The following is a 27,768-nucleotide window of genomic DNA, read 5'->3' as shown; positions in this document are numbered from 1 at the left end:
TATTTCCTTTTCCGGTCTTTTGTGATGTCACAATTCGTTTTCTTGTTGGGACTTTATCCTCCTGAAATCCAGAGAAGGGATTGCGGGGTGACATTGTGTAAATCATGGGAGGCGGAGACCTGGTACAGTATTGTATAGAATCCTATACAGGATGTGGCTGGATATAAGGCGTGTGATAGAGCATGTTGGCTTTGATCTAGTAATGACATGGAGTGGCTCAGTGCAGTACAAAGCTATCTGACCACCTGTGAAAAACATAGGGCTAATCTACTATGAATAATTGTTTGTGTAACCCATATTAAAGAGGCAATTTTCACGGCAGTTTAAAACTGTGCTAATCTGTCTATTGCAGATTTACTTCCTAAATACGCTATATACTTATAGCCCTGTGAAAAAGTGATCTTGGTCACTGGCACTGCTGTGAAAGGATTGGGTGTTAGTTACAGCAGCAGTATGAAAATAGTAATGTTCACCCAATAGCGGACATTTATGGGGTAACTGCAAGAAAAGGGTGATGTAACCCATAGCAGCCAATGCGATTGTGCTATTTTTATGGCGCTGTTTAGAAAATTAAAGCAAATGTTGGTTGGGCAGCATGGTGGCTTAGTGGTTAGCACTTCTGCCCTATGCACTCTGTGTGGAGTTTGTATGTACTCTCTGTGTTTGTGTGTGTTTCCTCCGGGTGCTCCGGTTTCCTTCCACACTCCAAAAACATACTGGTAGGTTAATTGGCTTGTTTGTGTGTGTGTTAGGGACTGTAAGCTCCAATGGGACAGGGACTTATGTGAGTTCTCTGTACAGCGCTGTGGCATTAGTGGCGCTATACAAATAAATGTCAATAATACAGCACTTTTTTTATTGCACCTGTTTTCATAAATATTGCTGATATGTGTATTTGCTGAACTGACTTACTGTGGAGAAAGCCACATAACTTACTTGGTGAACACAGGTGGAATTCATATGATACTTGGTGAACACATATGTGGAATTCATATGATTATAGATTAATTGATCTTCATGGTAGACAGACACTGAAGTGATAGATGCACCAAAGTTAAAACAGCTGCAGCAAGCACTTTATTGTGTACTGAAGACATGCTTACCATAGGAATCTTTGTTGTATATGATAACAAGCATTCTAGATGTTATTAGTGGTGAATGCTATAAAGTGCTGCTGTTTTACTTGCACAATCCAATACTTATTCAGCACATGACTGAGGATGAACAAAGCAGATTCAAAAACAGGTTCCAACTTTGGAGGACAAAACACTACACACAAACTCAGGACTGGGCAACATTAAGGTTTCAAACGAGTATTTTAAGCCACTGCTTTTCAGTACTTATTTTTTTCACCAAGCGTGTTCATTTACACCCAGTGTGACTGTGTACATTGCATTGGATTTCACTATATTTTAGTGAACTGTGGACTATACCATCTGAGCTAGACTGTTTCTGTATAAAGTAGATTCACATGTGACATTTAATATTAATAAAGCTGTAGTGTTGAATATAATTTGTTTCTCAGCTAAATACTTGCATTTGCATGCATGTTTCATCAGTAGGATTATTTTTGTTTTATTGGCCTTTGTTTAGTGTATCTAATTAAACAAATATTGTTTATTTGCAGTAGAACACAACTGTTTGTTTTCTTTCCATCCATCTGTGTTGTGATCTGAGGATACTTAGTATTACCTGCATTTAGCCCTGTTTCGCTATAGCTGATTGCATGCAGAAAAGGGAGCTGTCGGTACTCGGTACTAGCACATAAACTTCTGCCCAACTAAATTAACAGCTCCCTCCTCTGTGAGTTGTCAGTGCAGCTGAAACAGAAGCCATATACTGGTTGACAGAGTTGCTCCTTCAAGGTACCTTTTACATTATTACCCAGATTCCCCCCCAAAGAAGTAAAAAAAACAATGTCTCAAATCATATGGCAGCACATTACTTTCTTTTCATTGGTGATTAACCTTTTCAAGTACAATACATTTTTCTTATTGTTTGCCCTTTATAAAAGTGCTATTAGGAGATTATTAAACGTACAGGATGCAGAACAAGAAGGTATAGATTCAAGCCCATGCATTACATTTAGGCTTGCCACCATTGACCCAGTTAATTAAGACATTCCTGCACTTGAACTCTTTAAGAGATTACATTTATTGATATGCTGGGCCTCTGTGGTATCAACCATTAATGTAATTGGCAAGCCTACATGTAAAATAGTTGTTAGTATGAATGCTTCGACACAAACAGAAGTGCAGCTTATGCATATTGTTTGATACTTATGTAATATTTTGTTGTTTTATTACTTGAAGGTTTGTCAAAAGGACTTGTTTTGTTAGGTCTTAATTGATGAATATATCAATAAACACAATTATTTTTTTGTCAATAAAATGGCCTGCAGTCATAGGAAACCAATAGTTAGAGCTGTGTTACATACCAAAAGTTATGTTCCTGTATTTTGGGGATAGTGTCCTTTTTAAGTATGTTTGTTTATTTTCTTAGAACCTGAAAAAAAGCTGGCACCCACAGACATTACGCAATGTGGAAAAAGTGTGGAAAGCCGAGCAAAGACATGAGGCGGAACAGAAGAAAATCGAGGAACTACAGCGTGAGCTGCGGGAAGAGCGGGCACGTGAAGAGATGCAGCGATACGCTGAGGATACTGGAGCTGTGAAGTGAGAAACTAAAAGGAGTGAGAATGCTGTTGTTTCTGTGGCAAAGCAATCTTACCCTCGAGGAGCTAAACTGATGTTTTTCTGTAGACTGACAAAGGTAGTCAAAGATTAGCTAGTAGCACACAGGCACTTTGTGCACCTGTGTATTGGATTCGGCATTTATGCACTCTCTATGCCTACACGAAGCACCGATAAGCTCTATTAATGCTTCAGGCAGCTTTAGTAGAACATATTCACACTTGTTTGACAAGTTGTCTGCTTGTTGTGTACAGGTAAATAACATCATAGAGACACCAGGTTCCGAAGTCTAAACAGTGTTAATATTTGGACGCACAAAGCTCATTGTGCCACTAGCCTTTCTGAGCTGCCACTGATGTAAGAGTTAACAGAAAGTAGAGTTGGAATTATAACTGGATATGAACAATTTTCACTAATGCAATCCTTTGAGAACTATTAAATCCAGATAGTAACCAGGGAATCCAATGTCTTTCTATTCTTACAGTGAAATAATCCTTTGTGTGCAGATAGTAAAACTGCCTTACCTCCAGTCATAGTGGATTCCCCTGGGTATGAAATGTTTGTTTAACAAACCCCTTTTTTCCCCCAGTATATATTCACTAGTCAATATAAGGTGGCTGCCTATGGGGAAATTCTTCTTTTTATTTATAGCTTAACCCTCTCCATTCTTGTAAATAATATGGTTGTTAGTTATGAACAGTCTCTTTCTCATTTGCCTTTATTCTTACAGATCCCCAAAACGTTCATTTTATTTGAACACTTAACATGCAGTCAGCTTACTTTGGGTGCATTCAGCATTTCTAGTAGTTGAGCATAATGTTCTTTGAAAAACAGATTTTGCTACAGTGTACCCAACTATTTTTTATTACAAATGCCTGGTGCTCAAGTACAAACTTGTCTCTCCCATTTTTATTAATCGTTCATTTTTTTGTCTTGTTACTCCTTCCTCAGAAAAAAGGATGAAAAGCTGGACTGGATGTACCAAGGGCCAGGAGGGATGGTGAACAGGGAGGAATACCTTCTAGGGAGGCCAGTTGACAAGTTTATCCTTGATAAAATGCAAGACCCCGAAACTGGTCCTTCCACTGAGACTGGACTTCTCCCAGGATCTATATTCAGTACGTCTGCAGCCACTTCTTCTTTGGACATTGCAAATAAAATCCGTGAGGATCCACTATTCATGATCAGGTAACTTGAGCAATATTTGATCTATATTCAGGGGCTCACTACACATTGAAGTGTCAAAAGTTATCCTGGTATCCTGCAGCCAGGAGATTGTTGTAAATTATATAGAAAATGAACGCTGTCTGACCTGCCCTGATAATCTGCAGCGAGTTGATCATTGTATATTACATGGAAATCCAGCACTGTCTTATCTTGTCCTGATAATCTGAGGTCTGGGGATTCCTGTACATTGTATAGAAACTCAGTACTCTATGATCCTTTCCTGATAATCTGCAGTTAGAAGATCACTGTTCATTATATAGCAATACAGCACTGTAATCCTGTCCTCATAACCTGCAGCAAGTAAATCACTATGTTCTATATAAACCTAGCACTGTCTGATCATGTCCTGATAGTCTGCAGCAAGCAGATCACTATGCATTATGTGTAAACTCACAGTATTTGACATCATTGTAAAATTTTATAGAAACACAGTTTGGGTTACAGAAGTAGCTTTCAGTCCATGATTAGCTGTTTTCTATTTTCTAAAGAAAAACTAAAAGAATTTTGGCTCAAATCATGATGACCGTATACCATTTGCAGGAGTATTTAAGACCGTTGCTTGCTCTGAGCAAGCTTAAAGTCAGCAGTACATGTAATTTTAAATACGTGTTATTCAATATGCACATGTACTCGGTCATGTTGAGTTGAACACAATATGCGATTTTTGGAGTGTAATGCGGTGTTTACTAGTTTTGGAACTAGTGCTTTGTTAGTTTGCACAGAAGTTAAAGAAATAAAAAAAAAAAAAAAAGGAACCCAGTGTCGTCTTCTGCTGCTGTAGCCCATACACTTAAAGGTCCTACTTGCTGATACTCTTCTGCATATTACTGTTGTAATACATGGTTATTTGAGTTACTGTCATCTTCTGTCAACTTGAACTAGTCTGGTCATTCTCCTCTGACCTTTTCTTTAATGAGACGTTTTCGTGCACTCACTGGATTTTTGTTGTGCGCACCATTCTCTATAAACTCTAAGGGGGGTTCAATTGTTAGCGAGATCCCCGGAAAACGAGCACTCTAAAAATATTAGCGTTAATACGGTAATTACCCGCTGAATTTCCTCTCAAATTCAGCGAGTAAACTACCGTATTAACGGTATTTACGAGCATATTACCATATTAACGCTAATATATTTTGAGCGCTCGTTTTTCCGGGGATCTCGCTAACAATTGAATACCCCCCTATAAGCTGTTTTGAGTGAAAATGTCAGGAGATCAGCAGTTTCTGAGATACCCCAACTATCCAGTTTGGCACGAACAATCATTCCACAGTAAAAGTAACTTGGATCACTTTTATTCTCCATTCTGGTGGTTTTCCTGTAAAACAAATGAACCTCTTGTCAATGCCTGCATGCTTTTATGCATCCAAATGACTGGTTGATTAGATATTTACATTAACGATCAGGTGTACCTAATAAAGTGGTTACTGAGTGTATATTTGGGGATGTCACAAGGTGTTTTCATCTTGGGCATATTGCATTTTCATAGGCAGTCTCTATTAGACCATACACAGATCTGTATAACATCCTTCTGCTATATTGTCTATAGAAAAAGAGAAGATGAGAAAAGAAGAGAAGTACTAAAGAATCCTGTGAAGATGAAGAAGATTAGAGAACTGGTGAGTGAGCTACTCAATCTTTTCTAAAGCACTTTTATGCATTACGTTTAAATGTGCTTGTCAATTACTGACAAATTTAGTGGGTTGGGCCAATATTCATTATTATCTTGTATATATTTATGTATAAAGCATTGGCATACTACGTAGCACTGTACACATTGACAGATCATGATTGACACGCACAGATTACATACAATGTGATGAATTAAGGTAAAGACCCTGCCCATATGGTCTTGCAGTCTAAGAGTTGTGGGGAATACATGATACATAAGGTAGTGGAATAACAATTATATTTGCTGGTTAGGAAAGTGTGGGTTGCAGTTGTTAGTCAGCAGCATTATCGGCCTGCTATAATTCATGCAGCTTTTCTTTTTATTAAATGATTGCCTCCACAACGTGTAGGTGATGGGTAAAGGAAAACAAGCAAGAGATCTTGTTTGTTACTTTGTGTGAAAAAAAATGTTCAAATTATCTCACAGTTCATTCTTTTTCCTCAAAGTATTCCATGGCAGCCTTTACTATGGGTTTGCTTCTGTTTTGTTAAGCTGGAGACAGTTCATACAAAATCACCCCCTCAGTGAGTATATAAGTAAGCTCCTCCCCTTCCTCTATGTCTTTGGAGTACTTTCCAATGTGTCTTCTGAAATATATGAACAACAACCTGGGTGGGAATACACTAGGCTGCCATGGAGTACTTCAAGGAAAAATAATTAACCGTGAGAACATTCAAACTTTTCCTCTTCACCCTTCCTTGGCAGCCTTTAGCATGGCATGTACCCAAGCAATACACAGAGGGCAGAGGGAATGGGTTGTGAAGACCTTGGGTATTAGAGCCTAAACTTACATGGGATACCCTGGGACTTCTGGGTCAAGTCATGCAGACAGGAAACAGGGAAAGATACAACAAAATCTCTATAAGAGAGTTGTCTAATACAAGTTCTCTAAATCCGCAAAAGGATAAAACATGAAAAATATAAGCTAGAATAACCGGTTTCAATAAACACACGTTTACCTCTAGACTTCTCAGAGCTTTCCCACACTGTCAGTGATTAATGCCCGATTTAGATGAGATACGATGGAGTAGCACCTCGGGAGTCTTATGGAGCTACTGTTCAGCAGAGCCAGCAAGTCCCAGAAAAGTTTGTAGTCCAGTAGCCACAAAACCCCAAGCAAAATCTTCAGCACTAGCAGCAGCCGCAAATCCAACGCCAGAAGCTTTTAGAAACACACACACACACACACACACACACACCCCTAGGGTCTGGTACGGATTCCCGCTGACGAGAATTCTGACAAGCTTGATACCTACAAAAAAACCCGATTGTATAAATAAACAAATGCAATAAAAACAGACTTGCCTGAAATCCGAAGATCTAGATGTTCGATGGCATCGGTGTGCTGACAGGCAGTCATTCCGAAGACCCAGGTCTCTGGCATTACACTTTGACGTCAGTGCACCCTACATCAATGTTCATTTAAAGCGGCAATGTTTGTAACCCGCAGGCTAAGTGTTTCAACACTTAACCAGCAGGGTCCAGACATTTGGCGCTTTAAATTAACATTGATCTAAGTTGCTCGAACATCAAACTTAACTATCGGAGACCTGTGTATTCAGGATCTGTGCCAACGGACATCTGGATCTTCGGATTTCAGGTAAGTCTGTGTATATTGCATCCGGTTTTTTTTTGTGGAATCGTTTTTTTTTTTGTTTTGGGGTTTTTCGTAGGTATGAAGGTTGTTTTAATTCTCTTAATTGTTAAAACGATTACCACCGCACCCCTACACCTCTTCTCCAAGTATTTTTAAAGAGCCAAAATTTCCTACACTGGGAATCCTTTCCTGCACGGTCATCCACAGGTCTTAGGAAAAAGGTGTCCCCTGATTGGTAGAGATCAAAGAGGGGCTGTACAAGAGAGTAGTCATGTTTCAGGGCCAACAGAGTTCCCCCTTGCTGTTTTCATGCCACAATGTTTCACTTAGTCCTAGGGGAGAACAGTGGGATGTTGATGTCATTAATTCCTTGGTGATGGTGGATGATAGCCAGTCACTCCCTGTTTTAACCCCTTTAGTCATTTGTGATGTCAGAGAGGCTTCAGCTGCTCCCAGCTTCCTGTCCTTAGTGTTTTGACAGGAAGTGACTGGCCCAGAATAAAACATCACACCTGGCCCTGTTTAAGAACAATAGCTGACCACTCAATCCTATACTACATCATCATCATCATCATCATCATTTATTTATATAGCGCCAACATATTCCGTAGCGCTTTACAATTGGGGACAAACGTAATAAACTAATAAACAAACTGGGTAAAACAGACAAAGAGGTGAGAAGGCCCTGCTCGCAAGCTTACAATCTATGGGACAATGGGAGATTGACACATGAGGTTAAGTATACATTTTGCATCTTGGCCCAGCCAGACTGCAAAGGTAGGGTGACTCATAAGCTAAATGATCCTGTCACACAACAATGTTGGTCCGGGGGTAGTTGTCTTGTGTGAAATTGTGTAACAGGCTAAAGGTAGTGAGGTTAAGATGGTGGTTGAGGAATATTATAAGCTTGTCTGAATAGGTAGGTTTTCAGAGAACGCTTGAAAGTTTGTAGACCAGAGGAGAGTCTTATTGTGCGAGGGAGAGAGTTCCATAGAGTGGGTGCAGCCCGAAAAAAGTCCTGTAACCGGGAATGGGAGGCTGTAATGAGGGTGGATGAGAGACGCAGATCTTTTGCAGAACGGAGTTGCCGAGTTGGGAGATATTTTGAGACAAGAGAGGAGATGTATGTTGGTGCAGCTTTGTTGATGGCCTTGTAGGTTAGTAAAAGTATTTTATATTGGATTCGGTAGAAGACAGGCAGCCAGTGTAGAGACATACAGAGTGATTCAACAGAGGAATAGCTATTTGCAAGGAAAATCAGTCTTGCCGAAGCATGCAAAATAGATTTTAGGGGTTTGAGTCTGTTTTTGGGAAGACCAGTAAGGAGGGAATTGCAATAGTCAATGCGGGAGATGATTAGTGCATGAATTAAGGTTTTAGCAGTGTCTTGTGTGAGATATGTGCGGATTCTGGAAATGTTCTTTAGATGTATGTAACATGATTTAGATATAGAGTCAATGTGGGGAACAAAGGATAGGCGTGAATCAAGGATTACACCTAGGCAGCGAGCTTGTGGGGTGGGATTTATGGTCATGTTATCAACACAGATAGAAATGTCAGGTATGCTCTTGTTGGCGGGTGGGAATATTATTAACTCTGTTTTAGAAAGATTAAGTTTGAGTTGACGAGAGGACATCCAAGATGAAATGGCAGAAAGACAGTCAGTTACACGGGACAACACAGATGTCGAGATATCAGGAGAGGATAGATAGATTTGGGTATCATCCGCATAGAGATGATACTGAAAGCCAAAGGAACTTATTAGATTTCCAAGAGAAGCGGTATAGATAGAGAACAGCAGAGGACCTAGCACCGAGCCTTGTGGTACTCCAACTGATAGGGGAAGCGGAGCAGAGGTGGCTCCAGAGAAATTAACAGTGAAAGAGCGATTAGAGAGGTAAGATGAGAACCAGGATAGAACTGTGTCTTGAAGACCTAGGGATTGCAGCGTTTGTATGAGAAGAGAGTGGTCAACGGTGTCAAATGCAGCCGAGAGATCAAGGAGAATTAGGAGAGAGTAATGGCGTTCAGTCTTAGCAGTGATCAGATCATTAACAACCTTGGTCAGCGCAGTCTCTGTGGAGTGTTGAGAACGAAAGCCAGACTGAAGAGGATCCAACAGGTTGTTTGCGGAAAGAAAGCGTGTGAGGCGAGTGTAGGCAAGTCTCTCTAGAAGCTTGGAGGGGCAAGGGAGCTGAGAGATGGGACGGTAATTTGAGAGAGAGTTTGGGTCGGAGTTTTGTTTTTTTAGAATAGGAGTAATCACTGCATGCTTGTATAGTGATGGAAAGATGCCAGTAGAGAGTGAGAGATTACAGATTTGAGTTAGAGGTGAAATGAGCACAGAAGACAGGGATCTACCAATTTGCGAGGGAATAGGATCAAGAGGACAGGAGGTAGAGTAGGAAGATAAGAAGAGCGTAGAAATTTCCTCTTCAGGCTGAGTGCTGGGAAATAACAAGCCTTTTTATGTCCATTCTCACATAGGTAACAAAGAACTAATCAGTTCATATATTCTGTATAAAGAATTTATTTAGTGGCTGACTGAAAAACATGTCTGTCAAATTGAGACTCTTCTGATGATCCAATATCAAGTTGACAATGACTGGAAAAGGTAAGTAAGGATTTCCATATCCTGCTGCTCTGTACAACTGACTCGCCTTAGCCCAAGATGTAGCTACCGCTTGTGTTGCTGGGCTTTCATTACTTCAGGTACTTGCTGCCCACTCCTCTTGTACTGCTGTATGATCACCTCACTCATCCATCTGGACACAGCTTGCTTGGAAGGTGCATACCCTTTCCGATGGCCTGCAGATATCACAAACAGTAGTTTTGTTTTTCTGAACTCCTCTGTCCTAGACAGAAATATAGAGATTGCTCTAACCAGATTTTTTTTTTCTCACATTTGGATTGTGGGAAGAAAGCTGGTAGCACTGCTTCTTGATTGGTGTGAAATGTAGTTACTACTTATGATAGAAAAGCTGGATTGACTGTCAATCTGAATACATATTCAAGAAAGGTTCTTTGCACAGTTGTGCTTGTAATTTTCTTACCCTCCTGGCAGAAGTTACTGCCACCCTGAAAACTACTTTTAAAGTCATCTAGTTCAAAGGGGCGTCCATTAACATATTTAGGTCCCATGATGCCATAAAAGATTTGGCTGAAGGACCGATCCTTTTTGCCTCTTGGGGGGGAAAAACTTATAATTTGTTTCTTCCAAATCTTCATATGTTGTGTTGGAATGATGGCTCTTTCCTTATTCATTAACTTCCTGCAGGAGCATAGATGTGTTATCACCTGGGCTGCTCTTTGGCTGACTATTTCTTTTGGCTTGGCCATCATTATGATATTGTCCAGATATGGCCATATCTTGACTCGCTGTTTCCTCAACTCTGCTACCAGTGTTACCAACACCTTGGTAAAAGTTCTCGGGGATGTCAGCAGCCCAAAAGGCAGGCAGGTAAATTAAAATTGGTGCCCCATTATGTTGAATCTGAGATATTTCTTCTGCTACAGAAACATGAACGTAAGCATCCTGAAGGTCTATGGATGTCCTAAAGTCTCTCTTGCTGATGGAATTCACTGTTTCTATTTGAAAATGCTTTACCTGTACACATTTTTTTTTTCTTTCTTAAATCCATATCGTTCAAAAAGCCCCTGAAACTTTTTGGACAAAGCATAATCTAGAATAAAATTCCCTTTCTTTCTCATCTGGGGCAACTTGAGAAATTGCCCTTATTCTTCTCAGATCTTGCAGACTTTTGTGTAACACTTTTACCTCTAGCATGCTTGAAGGAGTTTATAATCGGACAACAATTCCTTCTGGGATAATGACTGAATTCTATTCGGTATCCATGCTTTATAATGTTCAGCACTCGCTGATCTGAAATAGTGGGTCCACATTTCTACAATGACTAAATCCTTTACCCTGTACATGTTATTGGGGACTTATTCCTGTGAACTTGCTTTGCCATCTTGGGTCTGATTGGCTGAGTGGTGCGGTATGAAAATTTTGTCTATTGTATTGCCTCCCTGGCCTATAAATCATTGCCTCCTCAAACTGTTGAAGGTGGAAATATTCTGGCTCTATGATCTTGTGGAAAGCTGTATGATTTTTCCTCCTGATATCTTGTGTATCATGGTTGTAATTTCTTTCCAAAAAGAACACCATCTTCAGATGGAAGATTAAGCCAGACAATTTTTTTGTGTATCCGCTGCCCAAAGCTGCAACCTTATGGAAAACCTTGCTACTGCTACAGATGCCATAGCTCCTGAAGAGAAAACAATGTTGTCCAGACATGCTTCACATAGAAATTCAATGTTTTTTTTTCCATCATTTCAAAACTTTTCACTAGGCTCTGTGGGCCTGATTCATTAAGGCATGTAAATGCTGATACATTCCATATTTTGCGTAGAATCGCAGTGCGCATGCCCAGAAACAAACCATACACCAAAGAACGCAGCAACATCTAGTTCATCTTCGAGTGCAAAGGAACATTACTACAGCCTACAATTTCAATTGAAGGAACAGGGAGAGGAATGAGCACATGCACATAGTCAATTTATAGTAAGAGCGCGCCAAGCTCGAGCGCACGCAGCAGCGTCCGATTCAAGTTTGGGCATCTCTGAGATACATGTTTTTCAGTTGTAACACTTGCACCAGCTACAGGGCAGATGTAAGTGCCGATTACTAGTGATGACGGACACGTATGTATGATAGAACATGTATTTGCAATCTGGAGCAACAATAAAAATGCATTTTATGTACAGTAGACATTCATAACATCCTTATAAATGTATATAATAGGAAAAATTTTTATTTTTGTCATTGATGGCTATATCATTAAGAGGTTATTAATTGAACAGTTGTTTTTGTTTTTTCTGCGCACTCTTTTGGGGCTTTATATTCAACATATGTATTTGGTGTATCCTGCAGTGTATTGTCTGTTAGGGGGGTATTCAATTGTTGCCGTTAACGCGCTAAAACAAAAAAAAACGAGCGCTCTAAAAATATTAGCGTTAATACGGTAATTACTCGCTAAATTTCATCTCGCAGCTCCCTGAGCAGCGAGATGAAATTCAGCGAGTAAACTACCGTATTAACGGTATTTACGCGCATATTACCGTATTAACGCTAATATTTTTAGAGCGCTCGTTTTTTTTGTTTTAGCACGTTAAAAGCAACAATTGAATACCCCCCTTAGAACGGACCTAGACCCATATTCATCAACAAACGTATCTTTACATCCACTCCTTGTTGACTAGGGACATGAAAAGCGCACAATACGTTTAGCCTTCCTTGATGAATCAGGCCCAGTCTGTTTTACATTTCCCTGAATATCTGCATTGAGGTTTTAACCCCACAACCATAAAGCCCTGGCTACTGAAGCTATAGCCACTACTGTCTTTAATGTAGTTCCAGATGAAACATTATCTTCATTAGCCACTTCCAGCCTCCAAAGGGGCGATTTTTAAATCCTAGTATATCACACTAGAGGGAGTAGCAGCTCTTGATTCCAGAGATGCCAACCCTAATGCAGTTTACACCTTAATAGCACTACAGGCTGTACCAATTGCTGCTCACTTTCACTGCAGGAAAATAAGCACATTGCTTAATGCCCATAGCTCTTCAATAAAACCACAGAGCAAGCTGTATCTTGGAACTGGCATACTAAGTCCGTCCTTTGCTCTATAGAGGTTCCGGTATCAGGACTCATTCCTGGCAGGAGGGAAGCTACTCTTTCTCCTCCATGGCAGCATACACTATGGGGTTAACTTCCCTTACCTGTGAGTCATGACAGGAAAGAAGACACACCTGGAGGGTTTATAGGGCCACACCTCCCTCCTCTATGCACCACTCCCTTTCCTGTACTTATAGTAGTCAGGAAGTTCAGGTTTATTGTTTTTTGTGTTTACCTACTTCTATTTTCCAGAATGAGCAGGAGGATAGGGTATAGCTCCTCCTGAAGGACTGGCAGTTACACTCCTCTGAGTGTTAACAGAGCATAGGTGGTAGGACCGGCCTACTCACGGAGCGATGTCCTCCTAATAGGGACTTGCATCCTCTGGCAGCCATAAGAAGCTGCATGGCACCAGTATTTGGCGCAATGCCTTCCTTATAGGGGCTTACATCATCCGGCAGATTGGAGAGCTGCATAATATAGGGCACCTTGTCTACCCTGGTGATGCCTTTTGCCTTTGGTGCCTCCTTCCACAGCAATGGTGTATGTTTTCTTGCCACTGTGTCTTTAAGATAAAGCATAGTGGGAATTGATGTTGTGACGTCACGTACACGCGGTGCATGCTAGGAGCTGAAAAGCCTGCAGATATCATTAAGGTATCGAATTCTGGCCTTCCTCCAGGGTTCAAATGACATGGAAATACATCCAGGCGGAAGTTTTGGGTTGTCCTAGAGTGGTATGATGGGGTTCAGGGTTGCAGTCAAATTAAACTTTAGATTGGCACGGTCCCAGAGACACAGCATGTGAGCCACAATGGGGTGACGAGTAGCAGAATGTGGACAGCAAAGTCGAGGGAGTCACAGGAGAGAGGAGACAGAGGAGATAACCAATCTTTCCGCCTCGACTAGTGCCCAGATTCTAGTGGAGCTAGTAGTGTTCCATAATACACACTGAGCGAGTTTGCACTGCTAGATGATAATTCCTAAAGTTAGGGACTCCAAGGCCTCCACAACATGCCGATCTCTGCAGAATGAGGAGTTTGACTCTGGAGCGTTTCTTTCCCCATATAAATTGTGAGGTATAATGTTGTAAAAATGTAAATACGTGGGGGAAGGCGAATCGGCAGAGCTTGAAAAAGATAAAGAAACCATGAGGCGACAAGTTGCTGATCCCACCTTTCCAGGTCAGATTTGACCTGCGAAAGCAGGTTAGGATAATTGACTTAGAAGAACTGACTGTATTATTCGGTGATATATATGCCATAGTATTTAAGTTTTTTCTGATGCCATTTGAAACGAAAATGTTAGGCAAGGCCAGATCTAATTGTGTCTGAAAGGTAAAAATCAAGCGTTTCTGTCTTTAGAGGGTCAATATTGTACCCAGAAATGCGGTCATTATTATTATCGTTTATTTGTTAGGCGCCACAAGGTATCCGCAGCGCCGTACATGGTACAAACAGTAGACTATACAGGGTAAAACAATACAGAACAATAAACACAAAGTACCAGAACTTCAGAAACTTCAGGCAGGCAAATACTGTAAAGACGGAGCAGAAGAACAGGTGTGGAGACAGGAGGGGAGAGGGGCCCTGCTCATACGAGCTTACATCCTAAGGGAGGGTAGACAAAATCAGGCACAAGAGGGAGCCAGTGAAGCAAAGGGGAGAGTAAAAAGGAGCCAGGGGAGAAACAGAAGAGGTGAGAGGTTAAGTGGATAGTTGGTAGGCCTTAAGGAACAGGTGAGTTTTAAGTGCCCGCTTGAAGGAGCACAGATTGGGTGAGAGACGGATGGAGCGAGGGAGGTCGTTCCAGTGAAGGGGGGCAGCTCGGGAGAAGTCTTGTATTCTAGAGTGGGAAGAGGTGGAGGAGAGGCGGCGATCATTGGCTGAGCGCAGGGAGCGGGCGGGAGTGTGAATGGAGAGGAGGTTAGAGATATAAGGGGCAGTAGACTGGGAGAGAGCCTTGTAAGTGGTGGTGAGGAGTTTGAAAAGGATTCTGTAGGGGAAGGGGAGCCAGTGTAAGGCAAGACAGAGAGGGCAGGCAGAGGAGGAGCGGTGTGAGAGGAAGATTAGTCTCGCAGCCGCATTGAGTATAGAGCGGGGCGAGGTGGGAGGAGGTTGCAGTAGTCGAGGCGGGAGATGATGAGAGTATGGATGACCGTTTTGGTGGCATCTTGACAGAGGAAAGGACGGATGCGGGCAATGTTATGGAGTTGGAAGCGACAGGCTTGGGCAAGGGATTGAATGTGGGGGGCAAAAGAGAGAGAGGAGTCAAGAGTGACTCCTAGGCAGCGGAGTTGGGTGACAGAGGAGATAGTGGAGTTGTTAACAATTATAGAGAGGTCATGGTGGAAAGGGAGTCTGGGTGGGGGAAAGACAATGAGTTCAGTTTTGGAGATGTTAATTTTAAGAAAGCGTGAAGACATCCAGGAGGAGATGGCTGAGAGGCAGTCAGTTACACGAGAGAGGAGGGAGGAGGAAAGATCAGGAGAAGAGATGTAGAGTTGAATATCATCAGCATATAGGTGATACTGAAGACCGAACGAAGAGATGAGAGCTCCAAGGGAGGAAGTATAGAGCGAAAAGAGTAAAGTGCCAAGAACAGAGCCCTGAGGGACTCCAACAGGGAGGGAGGGGGTGAAGGAAGAACCAGACGTGTATACAGAGAAGGAGCGGTTAGCAAGGTATGAGGTAAACCAGGCATGAACAGAGCCAGAGAGGCCGAGAGAGAGAAGAGTATGCAGCAGGAGGGGGTGGTCCACGGTGTCGAAGGCCGCGGAGAGGTCGAGGAGGATGAGTATGGAGTAGTGACCCTTGGATTTGGCTGATAGGAGATCATTAGTAACTTTAGCCAGGGCTATTTCGGTGGAGTGGAGGGGGCGGTAGCCGGATTGGAGAGGGTCAAGGAGGGAGTTGTCAGAGGTGTCTGGTGAGGCGGCTGCAGACAATCCGCTCAAGGTCAATTAGTATCAATGTTGGTAAGAATCGGGCGTTGGGAAGCAGATGGGTCATAGAGAGTCAGGTGTACATCATCTGCGTATAGGGAGATTTTATGTGCCGATTTCCCCACCTTTATTTCCTGTATGGTTCTATTGGAACTGATTTTTGTGGTAAGGGTTTCTATTAACAGTGCACAAATTAGGGGTGAGAGGGGGCATCTTTGGCGTGTGCCATTAGAGAATAAGAAAGGGGGAGAGGTGACTCCATTGGCCAGAACCGTTGCTCTACTGCAGGGGTGTCCAACCTTTTAGCTTCCCTGGGCCACATTGGAAGACGACGAGTTGGTTTGGGCCGCACATAAGATACACTAGCAATCACTTTTTGTATTGTTACGATGCAATATCAATAAAGTGCATTTAAGCCAGGCATTGTATATCAGGGTTCCCTGACCAGGCCTGCGGTACCTGACATATGCACCACTGTGACCCCAAATTGTGACCTGTTTTGCTAATTACACCACTATGTTAGTTAAGGGATAACAACTTATAATGGGCCAAAGAGAATAATATATAATGCCCCATTAGTATTACAAGTAGAAGTATGTAGCAGGGAGATAAGGTCCATGATGCTCCAGGACCAGGTGACTTTTATTCACTGGTCAGCGTCCCTTGAAATAATAAAAAAAAATCCCCCTTAACTTACCTTTTAATCGGCTTGTTCTCCTGTCCTCTTCTCTTCTTTTCTCCAATTCTGTGCTGCTGATTGTTCTTCTCGCGTGGGTGACTCCTCTGTGCTGCGCTCCGCAATGGATGTTGGGCGTGATGACATCACGCCCGACATTCATTGCGAGCACCTCATGGAGGAGGAGACAAGGGAGGGAGCCGGAGTACCAGCTGACGTGACCGCAAGGTAAGTATTTTCTTTTCTTTTTTTTTTGCAGGATTTTTTTTTCCCATTAACAGTGCTGCCCCCTTGCCACAACCAAAACTCCTTCTGGGCCACATTTACAGGCGTGCTGGACCGCATGCGGCCCGCGGGTTGGACAACCCTGCTCTACTGTATTTATACAAGGCCACCAGACCAGTTAAGAATTTACCAGCAAAGCCTGTTGCCCTCAGGACTCCAGACATAATGTTCCAAGAAATACGATCAAACGCTTTTTCAGCGTTGAGTGACATAATCAAAGATGGTTGCTTTTGTACATGAATAGAGTGCACAAGGTCAACAGCCCGTCTAGTGTTATCTAAGGTCTGGCGGCCCGGGATAAACCCTACCTGATCTGGGTGGATCAGGGAGGGGAGCAGGGGATTCAGCCTGTTTGCTAGTATCTTGGTGTAAATTTTTAAATCTACATTTAATGATGAGATTGATCTATGATCGGAGCAGGAGGTATGATCTTCACCGGGTTTAGAAAAGACAATAATAGTGGCCATGGTCAATGCCTCGTCAAATTGAGTGCCATCAAGAATGAGTTAAAGACGTTCGTCATGGGAAATGATTAAGATATGGAATTCATTGCCAGGGAAGGTTGTGATGGCAGATTCAATAGATATGTTTAAGAAAGGGTTAGACAAATTTTTAGCGGAAAGGTGTATCCGGGGATACGACCGTTAATTTAAAATAAAGGATAGTAGTTTAGTAGTGGATATAGGGTAAAAATTGGATTGCAATATTGAGTCTGGGGGGATTTTCAAAATTGAAACAGATTGGCGGTTGCTTACTCTGGATTAATTTCAAATATAAGTGCAGGATCGCAGGAGATCCAAAATAGGTTGAACTTGATGGACTGGTGTCTTTTTTCAACCTCATCAACTATGTTACTATGTTAATTTGGCCAATTTGTTTTATAATGCTGGGGAGTGAGACAGTCGGGGCCCGGAACTGAAGATAATTTCAGCGACTTGATCATCGAGACCATTTCTTTGTGTGTGAAGTCAGCATCCAAAGAGGCCCGAGCCTTATTAGAAGGGCATGGTTAGAGGGAGTCTCATCCTCTAAAGATTCGTCAGCAGTCTGAGTTTCGAGTAGGTTATATAGCGAGTGTGCTAACTTTTACATAAAGTGGGATCAACGTGGTTTGTTTAGTGGTGGCATTTGCATTTACTCTGCCACGCTTCAAGCAAGTTTCTTTTTTTTTTTTTTACAATGGATAGCTGCAGAGACAGCAATTACTGAAGGGGGGGGAGCTAAAGCATAGATTTCCCCCCTCCTTCCAGAGAGAGATGGTCTATCCCAGTCTTCTGGCGCCAAGAGAAGCCCGGGAAGAAGTGAACAGAGCTGAGGGAGCAGGCACAGGACACTGCTGTTGGACTTCTCCCCTTTGTGGCCTATGGGCTAAGTATCAGCTTTATTTAAACACATAACTTGATTTTCTGTGTAATAACAGGGCTAGTAAGGTTTACATTATAGTCTCCTACTTGCCTAAATATTTTATGGTGTTTAACTATTACAAGTACAACTTTTATAATAAGATCAGTTGATTACTTGTTATTTCACTCTGTTCTCTCCATACATTACTCTCTCTCTCTCTTTACTCAGCTAGATTAATAATTTAGTCTGTGTGCTTGGTGTGCCTTCCTTTATAGGAATGACAGATAAGGGAAAGGGCCCTATAGCAAAATATTTCACATGTTCAAAATGTCATGTAAAATTACCTTGTGGGCAGAATGACCCTTCAGTGCTCTGCTCTGCCTGCGAAGCAGGGGCTCCCCCTGCGCAAACCCAGCAGATTTCAGCCCAAATGACGGGAGGAACCGACCTGGGTGGCTTCCCTGACAGTCGGTTTCCTCGCTAGCTCAGATGGTTTTACAATCTAACCAATTGCTATCTAATATAGCTACTTCGGTGGCCAATAATAATAGTACTCAGTTGGGCCTCCCTGTTACCACAGGGTCTATTGGAACGTCTTTACCAGGACTTTCCTCTTCTCTTACAGACCAAGCCCCTGTCCCCACAGAACTGGCATGGTCTACAGCTTTTATTAGGGGTTTGAATAAACTTAACCAGTTGCTTGAGTCCCCAAACATCCCACCTACTAAAAGAAAGAGGCCTAGATCTGATAATCCCATTAGGGTCCTTTCAGATTCTGAGGAATGTTCTGAGGATGAGGGCGCAGATTATTCCGATCCTGACCAGGTTCAATCTTTGGAACAGGATGAAAATTCCAAAAGCCAATTTATTAATGATTTGGTTTTAGCGGTTAGGCAGGCGTTGGACCTCCCAGAACCGGAGGATCCTACCCCTAGAGACAGAAGTCTTTTTAAGAAGGCCAAAAGGAAGGCTAGCCGTTTCCCCGCTTCTGTAGAACTTAAAGACATTGCACAAGGAGCATGGAAACAACCTGAAAAAAGGTTCTATGTTCCTAGAAGGTTCTCCTCCCTGTATCCCTTGCAGGAGGAAGATGTAGTTCGCTGGGAGAGTATTCCCAAAGTGGATGTGCCCATAGCCCGATTGGCAAAACACACCTTACTTCCAGTTCCTGGTTCAGCGTCCCTTCCGGATGCCAATGACTGAAAAGTTGAATCCCAGCTGAAGTCTATCTTCGCGGCTGCGGGTTCTTCCTTTAGACCCACTTTTGCTTCAGCTTGGGTTGCTAGAGCCATGGAAGTATGGGCAGACCAGCTGGCAGAGGCCTTACAGGACTCTGATTTACTCCCCCTGACTTTGCATTTGAAGGAGGCATCGGGGTACCTTTATGAGGCGGCCCAAAACTCAGCGGCCGTCTCCTCTTCTATTCAGGCGGCATCTATTTCAGCTAGCAGGACGCTATGGCTGAAATCCTGGGAAGTAGATGCGGAATCAAAAAAAGTCCGTTGAAACTATTCCCTTTTCAGCAGCAGGTTTGTTCGGTCCGGAATTAGATACTTTGATCTCCCAGGCAACGGGGGGCAAAAGCACTTCCTTGCCGGTATTCCCTAGTAGGAGCCGGAACCCTCGGGTCAGCTCCTTTCGTCGGCCCTTTCGGGGGACCTCCTTGTCTAGAGGACAGTCATTTAGAGGTAAACAGCCTTATGCTCGAGGCTCCTCCTATAGAGGGAGATCCTCGTTTACGGCCAGGCCTCCAAGAACCAGGAGAAGCCTGCGTCCTGATGACCACTCGGTTGTCCTGGAGGGGGCGCCAGTGGGGGTCGTCTGTCTTTGTTTCAGAAACAGTGGGCAGCGTCCTCCCAAGACTCTTAGATTCGGGGCATTATATCAAGGGGGTACAGGATAGACCTGCTGGGCCCCATGCCTCATCGTTTCTTCGTAACCCCTCTACCCCGAGATCCAACAAGAAGACAGGCAATACAGGATTGTGTCGCCTCTCTTCTTTCACAGAAAGTTATCTGCAGGGTCCCAGACTACCAAAACGGACAAGGGTTTTATTCAAACCTGTTCCTTGTCAAGAAGCCGGACGGCTCCTTCCGACCCATCTTAAACCTAAAGGGCCTCAATGTACACTTAAAAGTCAACAGATTTCGGATGGAATCTCTGAGGTCGGTAATAAACGGTTTGGAGAAAGATCAATTTATGGCTTCCATAGACATAAAAGATGCATACCTCCACGTTCCCATTTGGAGGGACCATCAGTCCCTCCTCAGACTCACAGTGGGATCCTCCCATTATCAGTTTCAGGCCCTCCCCTTCGGCCTCTCCACTGCTCCGAGGGTTTTCACGAAGATCATGTCGGTGATGGCAGCGCGTCTTCACCTTCTGGGAGTTCAGGTCGTGCCTTATCTGGACGACCTGCTCATCAAATCCTCCTCAGAGAATTGCTTGCGTTATCACTTGTCCCTCACCTTGGCGGTTCTCAGGGGCCACGGATGGCTGATCAACTTAAAGAAATCCCAGATGGTTCCGTGTCAAAGCATGGTTTTCCTAGGCCTCATCATGGACACCAGCCAGCAAAAGGTGTTCCTGCCTGTCGAGAAGGTCGCTTCAATTCAAAGCTTAACAGCCCAGGTCTTGTCTTCTCCCAGCCCCTCAATCCACTTGTGCATGCGGCTGCTGGGAAAGATGGTGGCCTCCTTCGAGACCATTTCTTTTGGTCGAGCTCACTCTCGTTGTTTTCAGTGGGATCTGTTGACGAAATGGTCAGAATCCCACCTACGCCTAGATCTCCAGAGGATCTCTCTATCCCCGAGGACGAGAGAATCACTCCAGTGGTGGCTGATTCAGGATCACATGACAGTAGGCAGATTCTTCTCTCCATGGTCATGGATCATAGCCACGAAAGAGACGCCAGCCTGAAAGGTTGGGGGGTGGTAATCCTACACCTCCGGCTTCAGGGTCTTAGGGCCGATTCCTGAACCGACCAATCTATAAATGTGCTGGAACTGAAGGCTATTCTTTTGGCCCTCAGAGGAGGCCAGTCCCTCCTCCAGGGCAACCCTGTCAGGGTTCAGTCCGACAATGCCACGGCTGGGGCATATATCAACAGACAGGGAGGAACCAGGAGTGCAGCGGCAATGAAAATTGCAGCTCAGATCTTGATTTGGGCAGAACAATATGTTCCAGCAATATCGGCAGTATTCATTCCAGGAATACACAGTTGGGAAGCCGACTATCTAAGTCGCAACCAGATGATGCCGGGGGAATGGTCGCTCCATCCGGAAGTCTTTCAGTCTCTGGTTCAGAGATGGGGTCTTCCGGACATAGATCTCATGGCCTCCAGACACAACAGGAAGGTCCTCAGGTTTTGCGCAAGGGCAAGAGACACCTTAGCGGTGGCAGTGGACGTCATGACGATGTCATGGGAGTTCAGGATGGGATACCTTTTTCCTCCGATTCCCATGCTTCCTCGCGTTCTCAGACGAGTAAGGCAGGGAGGTCTGCCAGTAATTCTAGTAGCTCCCTCGTGGCCGCGCCGAGTCTGGTACGCAGACATAATCTCCATGGCGGAAGGACCGGGGTTCCGTCTTCCATCTCGAGACGACCAGCTTCTGCAGGGTCCCTTCCGTCACCAGAATTTACCTCAGCTCAGTTTAACGGCATGGCTGTTGAAGCCAGCCTCTGGAGGGCTAGAGGTTTTTCCCCCAGCGTTGTGAACACTATGATGCGAGATAGGAAGCCAGTTTCAGCTCGCATCTATCACCGGATTTGGAGAGCCTACATTAGATGGTGCGAAAATAGGACATGCCACTCGTCCTCCTTTCGCCTCCCTCGCTTGTTAGCTTTCCTTCAGGATGGCCTGGAAGCAGGTCTTAAGTAAGGTTCCCTAAAAGTCCATGTATCAGCACTTTCAGTATTTTTTCATATGAAATTAGCAGATTTGCCAGATATTAGGACTTTTCTCCAGGGAGTACTGCATATTCAGCCTCCCTATGTTCCGCCTACAGCACCATGGGATCTCAACCTGCTACTGGATATGCTTAAAGGGCCCCCCTTTGAGCCTTTGCGTGTGGCAGAATTAAAGTGGTTGACCTGGAAGGTCCTTTTTCTTTTGGCTATCGCATCTGCTCGAAGAGTTTCGGAATTAGGAGCTTTGTCTTGTCGGGAACCATATTTGGTTTTCCACAAGGACAGAGCTGTGTTAAGAACCCTTCCTTCTTTCGTTCCAAAAGTAGTTTCGGCTTTCCATCTTAACCAGGAAATTGTAGTTCCGGTTTTTTCATCTACTTCCCAGTCGGATCATCATTCTATGGAAAAGTTAGATGTGGTTAGGGCTCTCTGAATTTATGTCAAAAGAACTTCTCAGATTAAACGTACTGATTCCTTGTTTGTTCTTTATGATGCTGATAAGAGAGGCTGGCCAGCCTCAAAACAGTCCATCGCAAGATGGATTACGGCAACCATTAGGCAAGCTTACATAAAGGCTAACCGTCCTGTGCCGGAGAAACTTACGGCCACCAAATCGGTAGGGGCGTCGTGGGCAGCGAGAAATGGAGCTTCTGCAGACCAGCTTTGCAGGGCAGCCACCTGGTCCTCTGTCCACACCTTTACAAAATTCTATCAATTCAATGTATTTGCATCTGCGGATGCAAATTTCGCTCGTAATGCTTTACGAGCAGGATTTTGAGAGTAGTCCCACGCTTAGGGGGCTGCTTTAGAACGTCCCCATGGTAAGCAGTGTCCCTCAGACCGGATGAAAGAGAAAAGAGGATTTATGTACTTACGTTAAATCCGTTTCTCTGATTCCGTCTGTGGGACACTGCGATCCCTCCCTTCTGCTGTTCTTCTGTGTGCTCTTGTTTGACTGCCCTTTTCTCCTTGGGCTTTTTGATTAACTGAACAAGAAAGGGCAGGGAGATTGTAGAGGGGAGGGGTCTGACGGCAGTACTAAAAGTTAACTAGTTAGGTGCCAACTCCCCCAAGCTCCCTCCACAACCCATGGTAAGCAGTGTCCCCCAGACGGAATCGGAGAAACGGATTTAACGTAAGTACATAAATCCTCTTTTCTCAAAGTAAAACTGAGTTCAGAAACCAGTTTCCTTTCATTTCAATTATATTGTAAGTTTCAGAAACTGATTTCTTTACATTATTTTTTGCTAACCATTTCAATTATTTAATGCAAAGTTTGTTGAAAAATACATACCAAGGTCTTAGAAATGTTGAACATCATGAATAACTGTTTTAAACGTGTGTGAATGTGTCCTAGCATAAAAAGTAATACTTTATTACAGCAAAATATTTTTTTTAATTGCATCCTTACCTAGTATCGCACATGGTGGGGGTGGAGGGGGGGAAGATGAATCAGACTTGTTACAAAATCCTATGCTCAGCATACCTTCTTCTGACTAGTCATGTGCAGGTACCACAGTTTTAGAACTGTCACTCAATGATCTCTCAGCTATAAACCCTTACATCAACAGCTGCCTCCTCATGATTTTAATGACACATATGGACTCTATGCTAAGATTAAATTATAGCAAAGTATGACCATTATTATTTTGCTTTAATAAATGCATATATATATTTTTTTCTGTGATGAGTCTCCTTTTAATGTGCACAACAGGCCACAAACATTCAGCTTGGGAAAAGATTCTAACACCAGCTAATCCTATGTGGATGTTTTCAACTAAGTGGTTTATAAGTATTTTGCTTTATATTTGTAGTGGTGATGAGGCCTTTTGGTTAATAGGGTGTAGAGTTGGCAGATAGACCTTTTTAATAGCTGTCTCTCTAAACAGTTACAAAACAGTCTAGAGAAGAAAAGCAAGAAGAAGAAGAAAGAAAAGAAGAAGAGAAAGAAGGAGAGGCGGTCAAGCTCTTGCAGCAGTGAAGGAGAGAGCAGCAATGACCAGGATGATAGGAGCCAGAGCAGGTAGGATTTATGTTCCAGTTGCTTTTCCTTTAACCTAACAAATGGGGATGTGTGCTTGATACTACTTATTACTAGTGTAGGCTTGTTGAATTAGACACCTAGGGGCAAATTCAATTCCCTGCGTTGTTCTTTAGAACAATGGGGCAGTGGGATTTGTAAGACAATCTCTGCTGATTTTCACTTGCAGCTCATAGAGCTGTGAGCAAAAATGAGCTGAGACATTACCGTGGTAATGGTAATTATGTGCACTCGCTTTGTTCTGAAGAACAATGCGGGGAATTGAATCTGCCCCCTAGCATAACCTTCCCCTGGTCACTATTCTTACCTCTTCTCTTTCAGGTCTCATAAACACCGTCAACAGTCCCCATCCCCACATGTTCGGCAGAAGGTGCCAGGATATGGGCTTCAGGTCTTTATCGCACCTTCCTTCATAATATTTATGATTTAGATACTATTGGGTTTTAAAGAAGAGGATTAGAGGACAATGGTTACAGATTCTTGGTTATTGTAAAATGCATAGTTAAACCACAGAATCCGTGGTTCCATGGAGTTGTAAATGGTGGGTACATGTATGAAGACTGAAAGAGTGCATATTTTCAGTTATATGCGTGATTTGCAGAGAAATAAATACACAATGAGTTTTGTCTAGGAGTCTAAGAGTAGTATGTTTGATTTTCTTGCTATATATGGTTATGCAATTTTCTGCAGGTCAGGGATTCTAGTAAAAGCAACAATCGTGATGATCCATCTGAGCAGGACAGACACAGGGCTTACTCAAGAAGTCCCAATCGTGACAGAACGCAGTGAGTATCTGGTTAATAACTTTTACATTTTAGTTGAAACCAAAAGAGATGCTAATGAGAATTTTGGTATGATAGGCTGTTTAAATTATTGCAAACAATTCATTTCTGAGATCTATTTCTTGTTTATAACTGTTTTTCCGGTGTTTCCCAGTAACACAAAACTGCGCTCTGAATACAATTGTGTATCTAATGCAGAGAACTGAGCTGCCTATCATCTTATGTAAGGGCAACAAAAATAAACAACTCTGCCTGATTTATATAAAGACATGATTGAAATGCACAGCAGGAAGCTGGAAAGATTAACTAGTGCATTAAATAAGTTACATGAGGGCATTTACAAGCCAGTAATGTAAAGCTAATTTAAAGGCTGATGACCTCTTTAAGGTTCTGGGTGACAGGTATTGTTTAATGACTTTTTTGTTTTTTTAGAGACAGATCTAGGACAGACAGGAAACATAGGAGAAGTCCTTCCCCAAAGAAAGAAGAGAACTACAGAAGACAAAGGGTGTCGGGGTACACTAAGTAAGTACACACTAACTTCCAGATGGTGAGTCATTATACTTGCAGTTCCCTTTTATTTTAATCCCTTACTTTAAGTTTATTAGTTCCAATGTTTCTGCTCACCTAAAATGGGGTGATGGAGCACAAAGTAGTGTTATTCTACAATGTTAAAGCACATATTACCATAAAATCGTAGTGGCCTTCTGTACTTTGTGTCATATTTACCCAAAATCCAAGTGATTGAAGGCAAAATTGCTATATGCTCACTGTACCAATATTTATTGGGTGTACTATATATGATGTGCATTAACATGCATTGGACTAGTTCTATATAGTGCCTGGAAACCAATTCTCTTTCTATCCTCTCATCTCCTTTCCCCCCTCAGGAAGCTCTCTGCTGAAGAGCTGGAACTTCGAAGGTTAGAAATGATGGAAAATGCCCGAAAGAGGGAGCTAGAAAGAGAAAGTAATGTACGTAGGTACAAAAAGGAGGAGGAGAATGAACAAAAAAAGGATCAACAAAGAAAGGACAGCAAATTTATACAGTAAGGAAGGGAGATGAGTACTGAAGCTTTTTCTGGTCCTTACTGACATGTTTTCCTGCATTACTAACTTTACTGTTCATTCTCTCTAATGCTGGTCTTTTTTTCCCCCATGTTCTGGTACCTCTTCCTTTTCCTGTCGCCTTCTATTCTATGTCCCTAAAGATACACCTCATAATTTTATGTTCTCCCTTTCCTTCAGTCATCTGAAGTTGGAGAGTGCAGCCTGTTCATCAGTGGAGGACAGAGTCAAACGCAATATTCATGGGATTCAGCGCACTGCATCAGCCCTGGACAAGAACTTCATGAAAAGATAACTTGCAGGACAGTGTGCCACTTTCCTGTTCACAGACTTTTATACAGAAATCTTCCCCTTGTCTTTTTCATTCTGTTAACCAGGACTCATGCTGTATACTCTCCTTGTACTATTTCCATCTTTTTTTAAAAAAAATAATAATTTTTTTGTCCATTTCCCCAAAAGCACAAACCTTTCCTCCAAATTAGGTTGAACACATTCAGACCATCTACAACCTAGTTTCCACCTCTTTCTCCTCCCATGAGGAATATACAGCTCCTAATAGAACCCACCTCAGTTGTTTTTAACTTCAAAATCAACAATAGCTAAAAAATACTTTACCAGAGTTTAATATCTTTTAAATTAACTTGAATTGTTAACAGCTTGACCTTAACTAAAGGTTATGTTTTATCTTCACCTAACCCTAATTAGCAATTATCTACTTAACCTAACAATGATTTTGCAAATGATCCAGAGTTTCAGCATATGTCTTCTCAATATAACAGCCGCCTGTTCTGATAACATTTTCACTGCTTACCTGGGTCAAGCGTATTCAGCAAGCCAGACCATTTGAAATTGTAGCGCAAATTATGCAATAATTGTTATCTGTGGCAGTGTATTCTTTCAACTCTGAATATTCACACCTGGCAACCAGGAAAGCATTATCAGAGGAAACATGCATTACAATGTCAGGGTACATGCTGTAACTACAGAACTGGTGCAGCATTTGCAAAGTGTTTGTCAGATGAAGTACAGAATTAGGGTAAGGTGAAAAGCTATACAATTTTGCAGTATTCTTTGGGACAGAGTAATTCTATGAATATGCTCTGTTTATTACACATATTTATTACACATAGGATGTTTCATAAGATTCACAAAACACAATTCACTATATATTACTGATCAGTACTTTTGTACTATGTCCTGTTTCAGTATAGAACACACCATGTGTATTCAGCTCCAGTGCAATCGGTTTTATTTTTTTTTATTATTTAGTGTATTTTACTACCGATAAAGTGGTTTACTTTCATTATTTGTTTGGGTTGTTTTTTTTATGTAAGAAAAGCATTATGTTCAGTTGATAAAGCTCGGTAGCCATGAGATAAACAAAGCGACCGCTTGCTGACATTTACTTTTCAATGTGATATGAACTGGACATCAGTCTGTATAGGTCAAAGATTTCTCTAATGGGGAGTTTTCTAAAATGGACACAGAAAAATCAATAAGTGGGTAATTTTTTACTTTATTTTTACTGCTTTTCTTGTGACAAAATTTTATATTGTATAAAACAGGGGCAAAATAGCAGCATTTTTTAATTTAAGTTAATATTTGCTACTTCCAGCAGTGCTGACTGAAAGCCAAAGAAATTGTGAATTCTGTGGTTTTGAATTGCATAAACTGGCTGTGCCCAGGTTCCCCTCACTACCATCCTGCACATGCTGTGTGATGTTTTGCAGTATACCCCTGTGTTATCTGTGCAGTGCACCTGTGTATTAACTTGTAAAATAATGTAAATGTAGATGACGGTCTAAAAAAAATATAAAATGTATTTCTTCTTTACTCATCCATGACAGTCCTTA

The 27,768-nt window shown here is 42.4% G+C and overlaps 1 protein-coding gene across 1 annotated transcript; it reads left to right on the top strand.

Moving 5' to 3' along the window:
• Nucleotides 1-27,218, top strand: CWC25 (CWC25 spliceosome associated protein). The gene is made up of 10 exons (XM_075177049.1): nucleotides 1-122; nucleotides 2,503-2,675; nucleotides 3,645-3,881; nucleotides 5,467-5,536; nucleotides 23,914-24,047; nucleotides 24,387-24,456; nucleotides 24,756-24,850; nucleotides 25,280-25,372; nucleotides 25,738-25,896; nucleotides 26,096-27,218. Exons 1-10 carry the CDS (start codon nucleotides 105-107, stop codon nucleotides 26,208-26,210), a joined length of 1,164 nt encoding a protein of 387 aa, XP_075033150.1. The 5' UTR covers nucleotides 1-104; the 3' UTR covers nucleotides 26,211-27,218.
• Nucleotides 27,219-27,768: the final 550 nt, after the last annotated feature.

This window comes from Mixophyes fleayi, chromosome 6, assembly GCF_038048845.1.
Source record: "Mixophyes fleayi isolate aMixFle1 chromosome 6, aMixFle1.hap1, whole genome shotgun sequence".
Classification (NCBI taxonomy): domain Eukaryota; kingdom Metazoa; phylum Chordata; class Amphibia; order Anura; family Limnodynastidae; genus Mixophyes; species Mixophyes fleayi.
Note: the sequence above shows the minus strand (reverse complement) of the source record. Positions and strands in the feature narration are given on the sequence as shown.

Bases quoted from the DNA above. Each gene is read 5' to 3' on its own strand.
- CWC25 (XM_075177049.1), top strand. The intron at 5,537-23,913 runs GTGAGTGAGCTA...CTCTCTAAACAG, and splicing joins TGAAGAAGATTAGAGAACTG to TTACAAAACAGTCTAGAGAA. The intron at 24,851-25,279 runs GTGAGTATCTGG...TTGTTTTTTTAG, and splicing joins CCCAATCGTGACAGAACGCA to AGACAGATCTAGGACAGACA.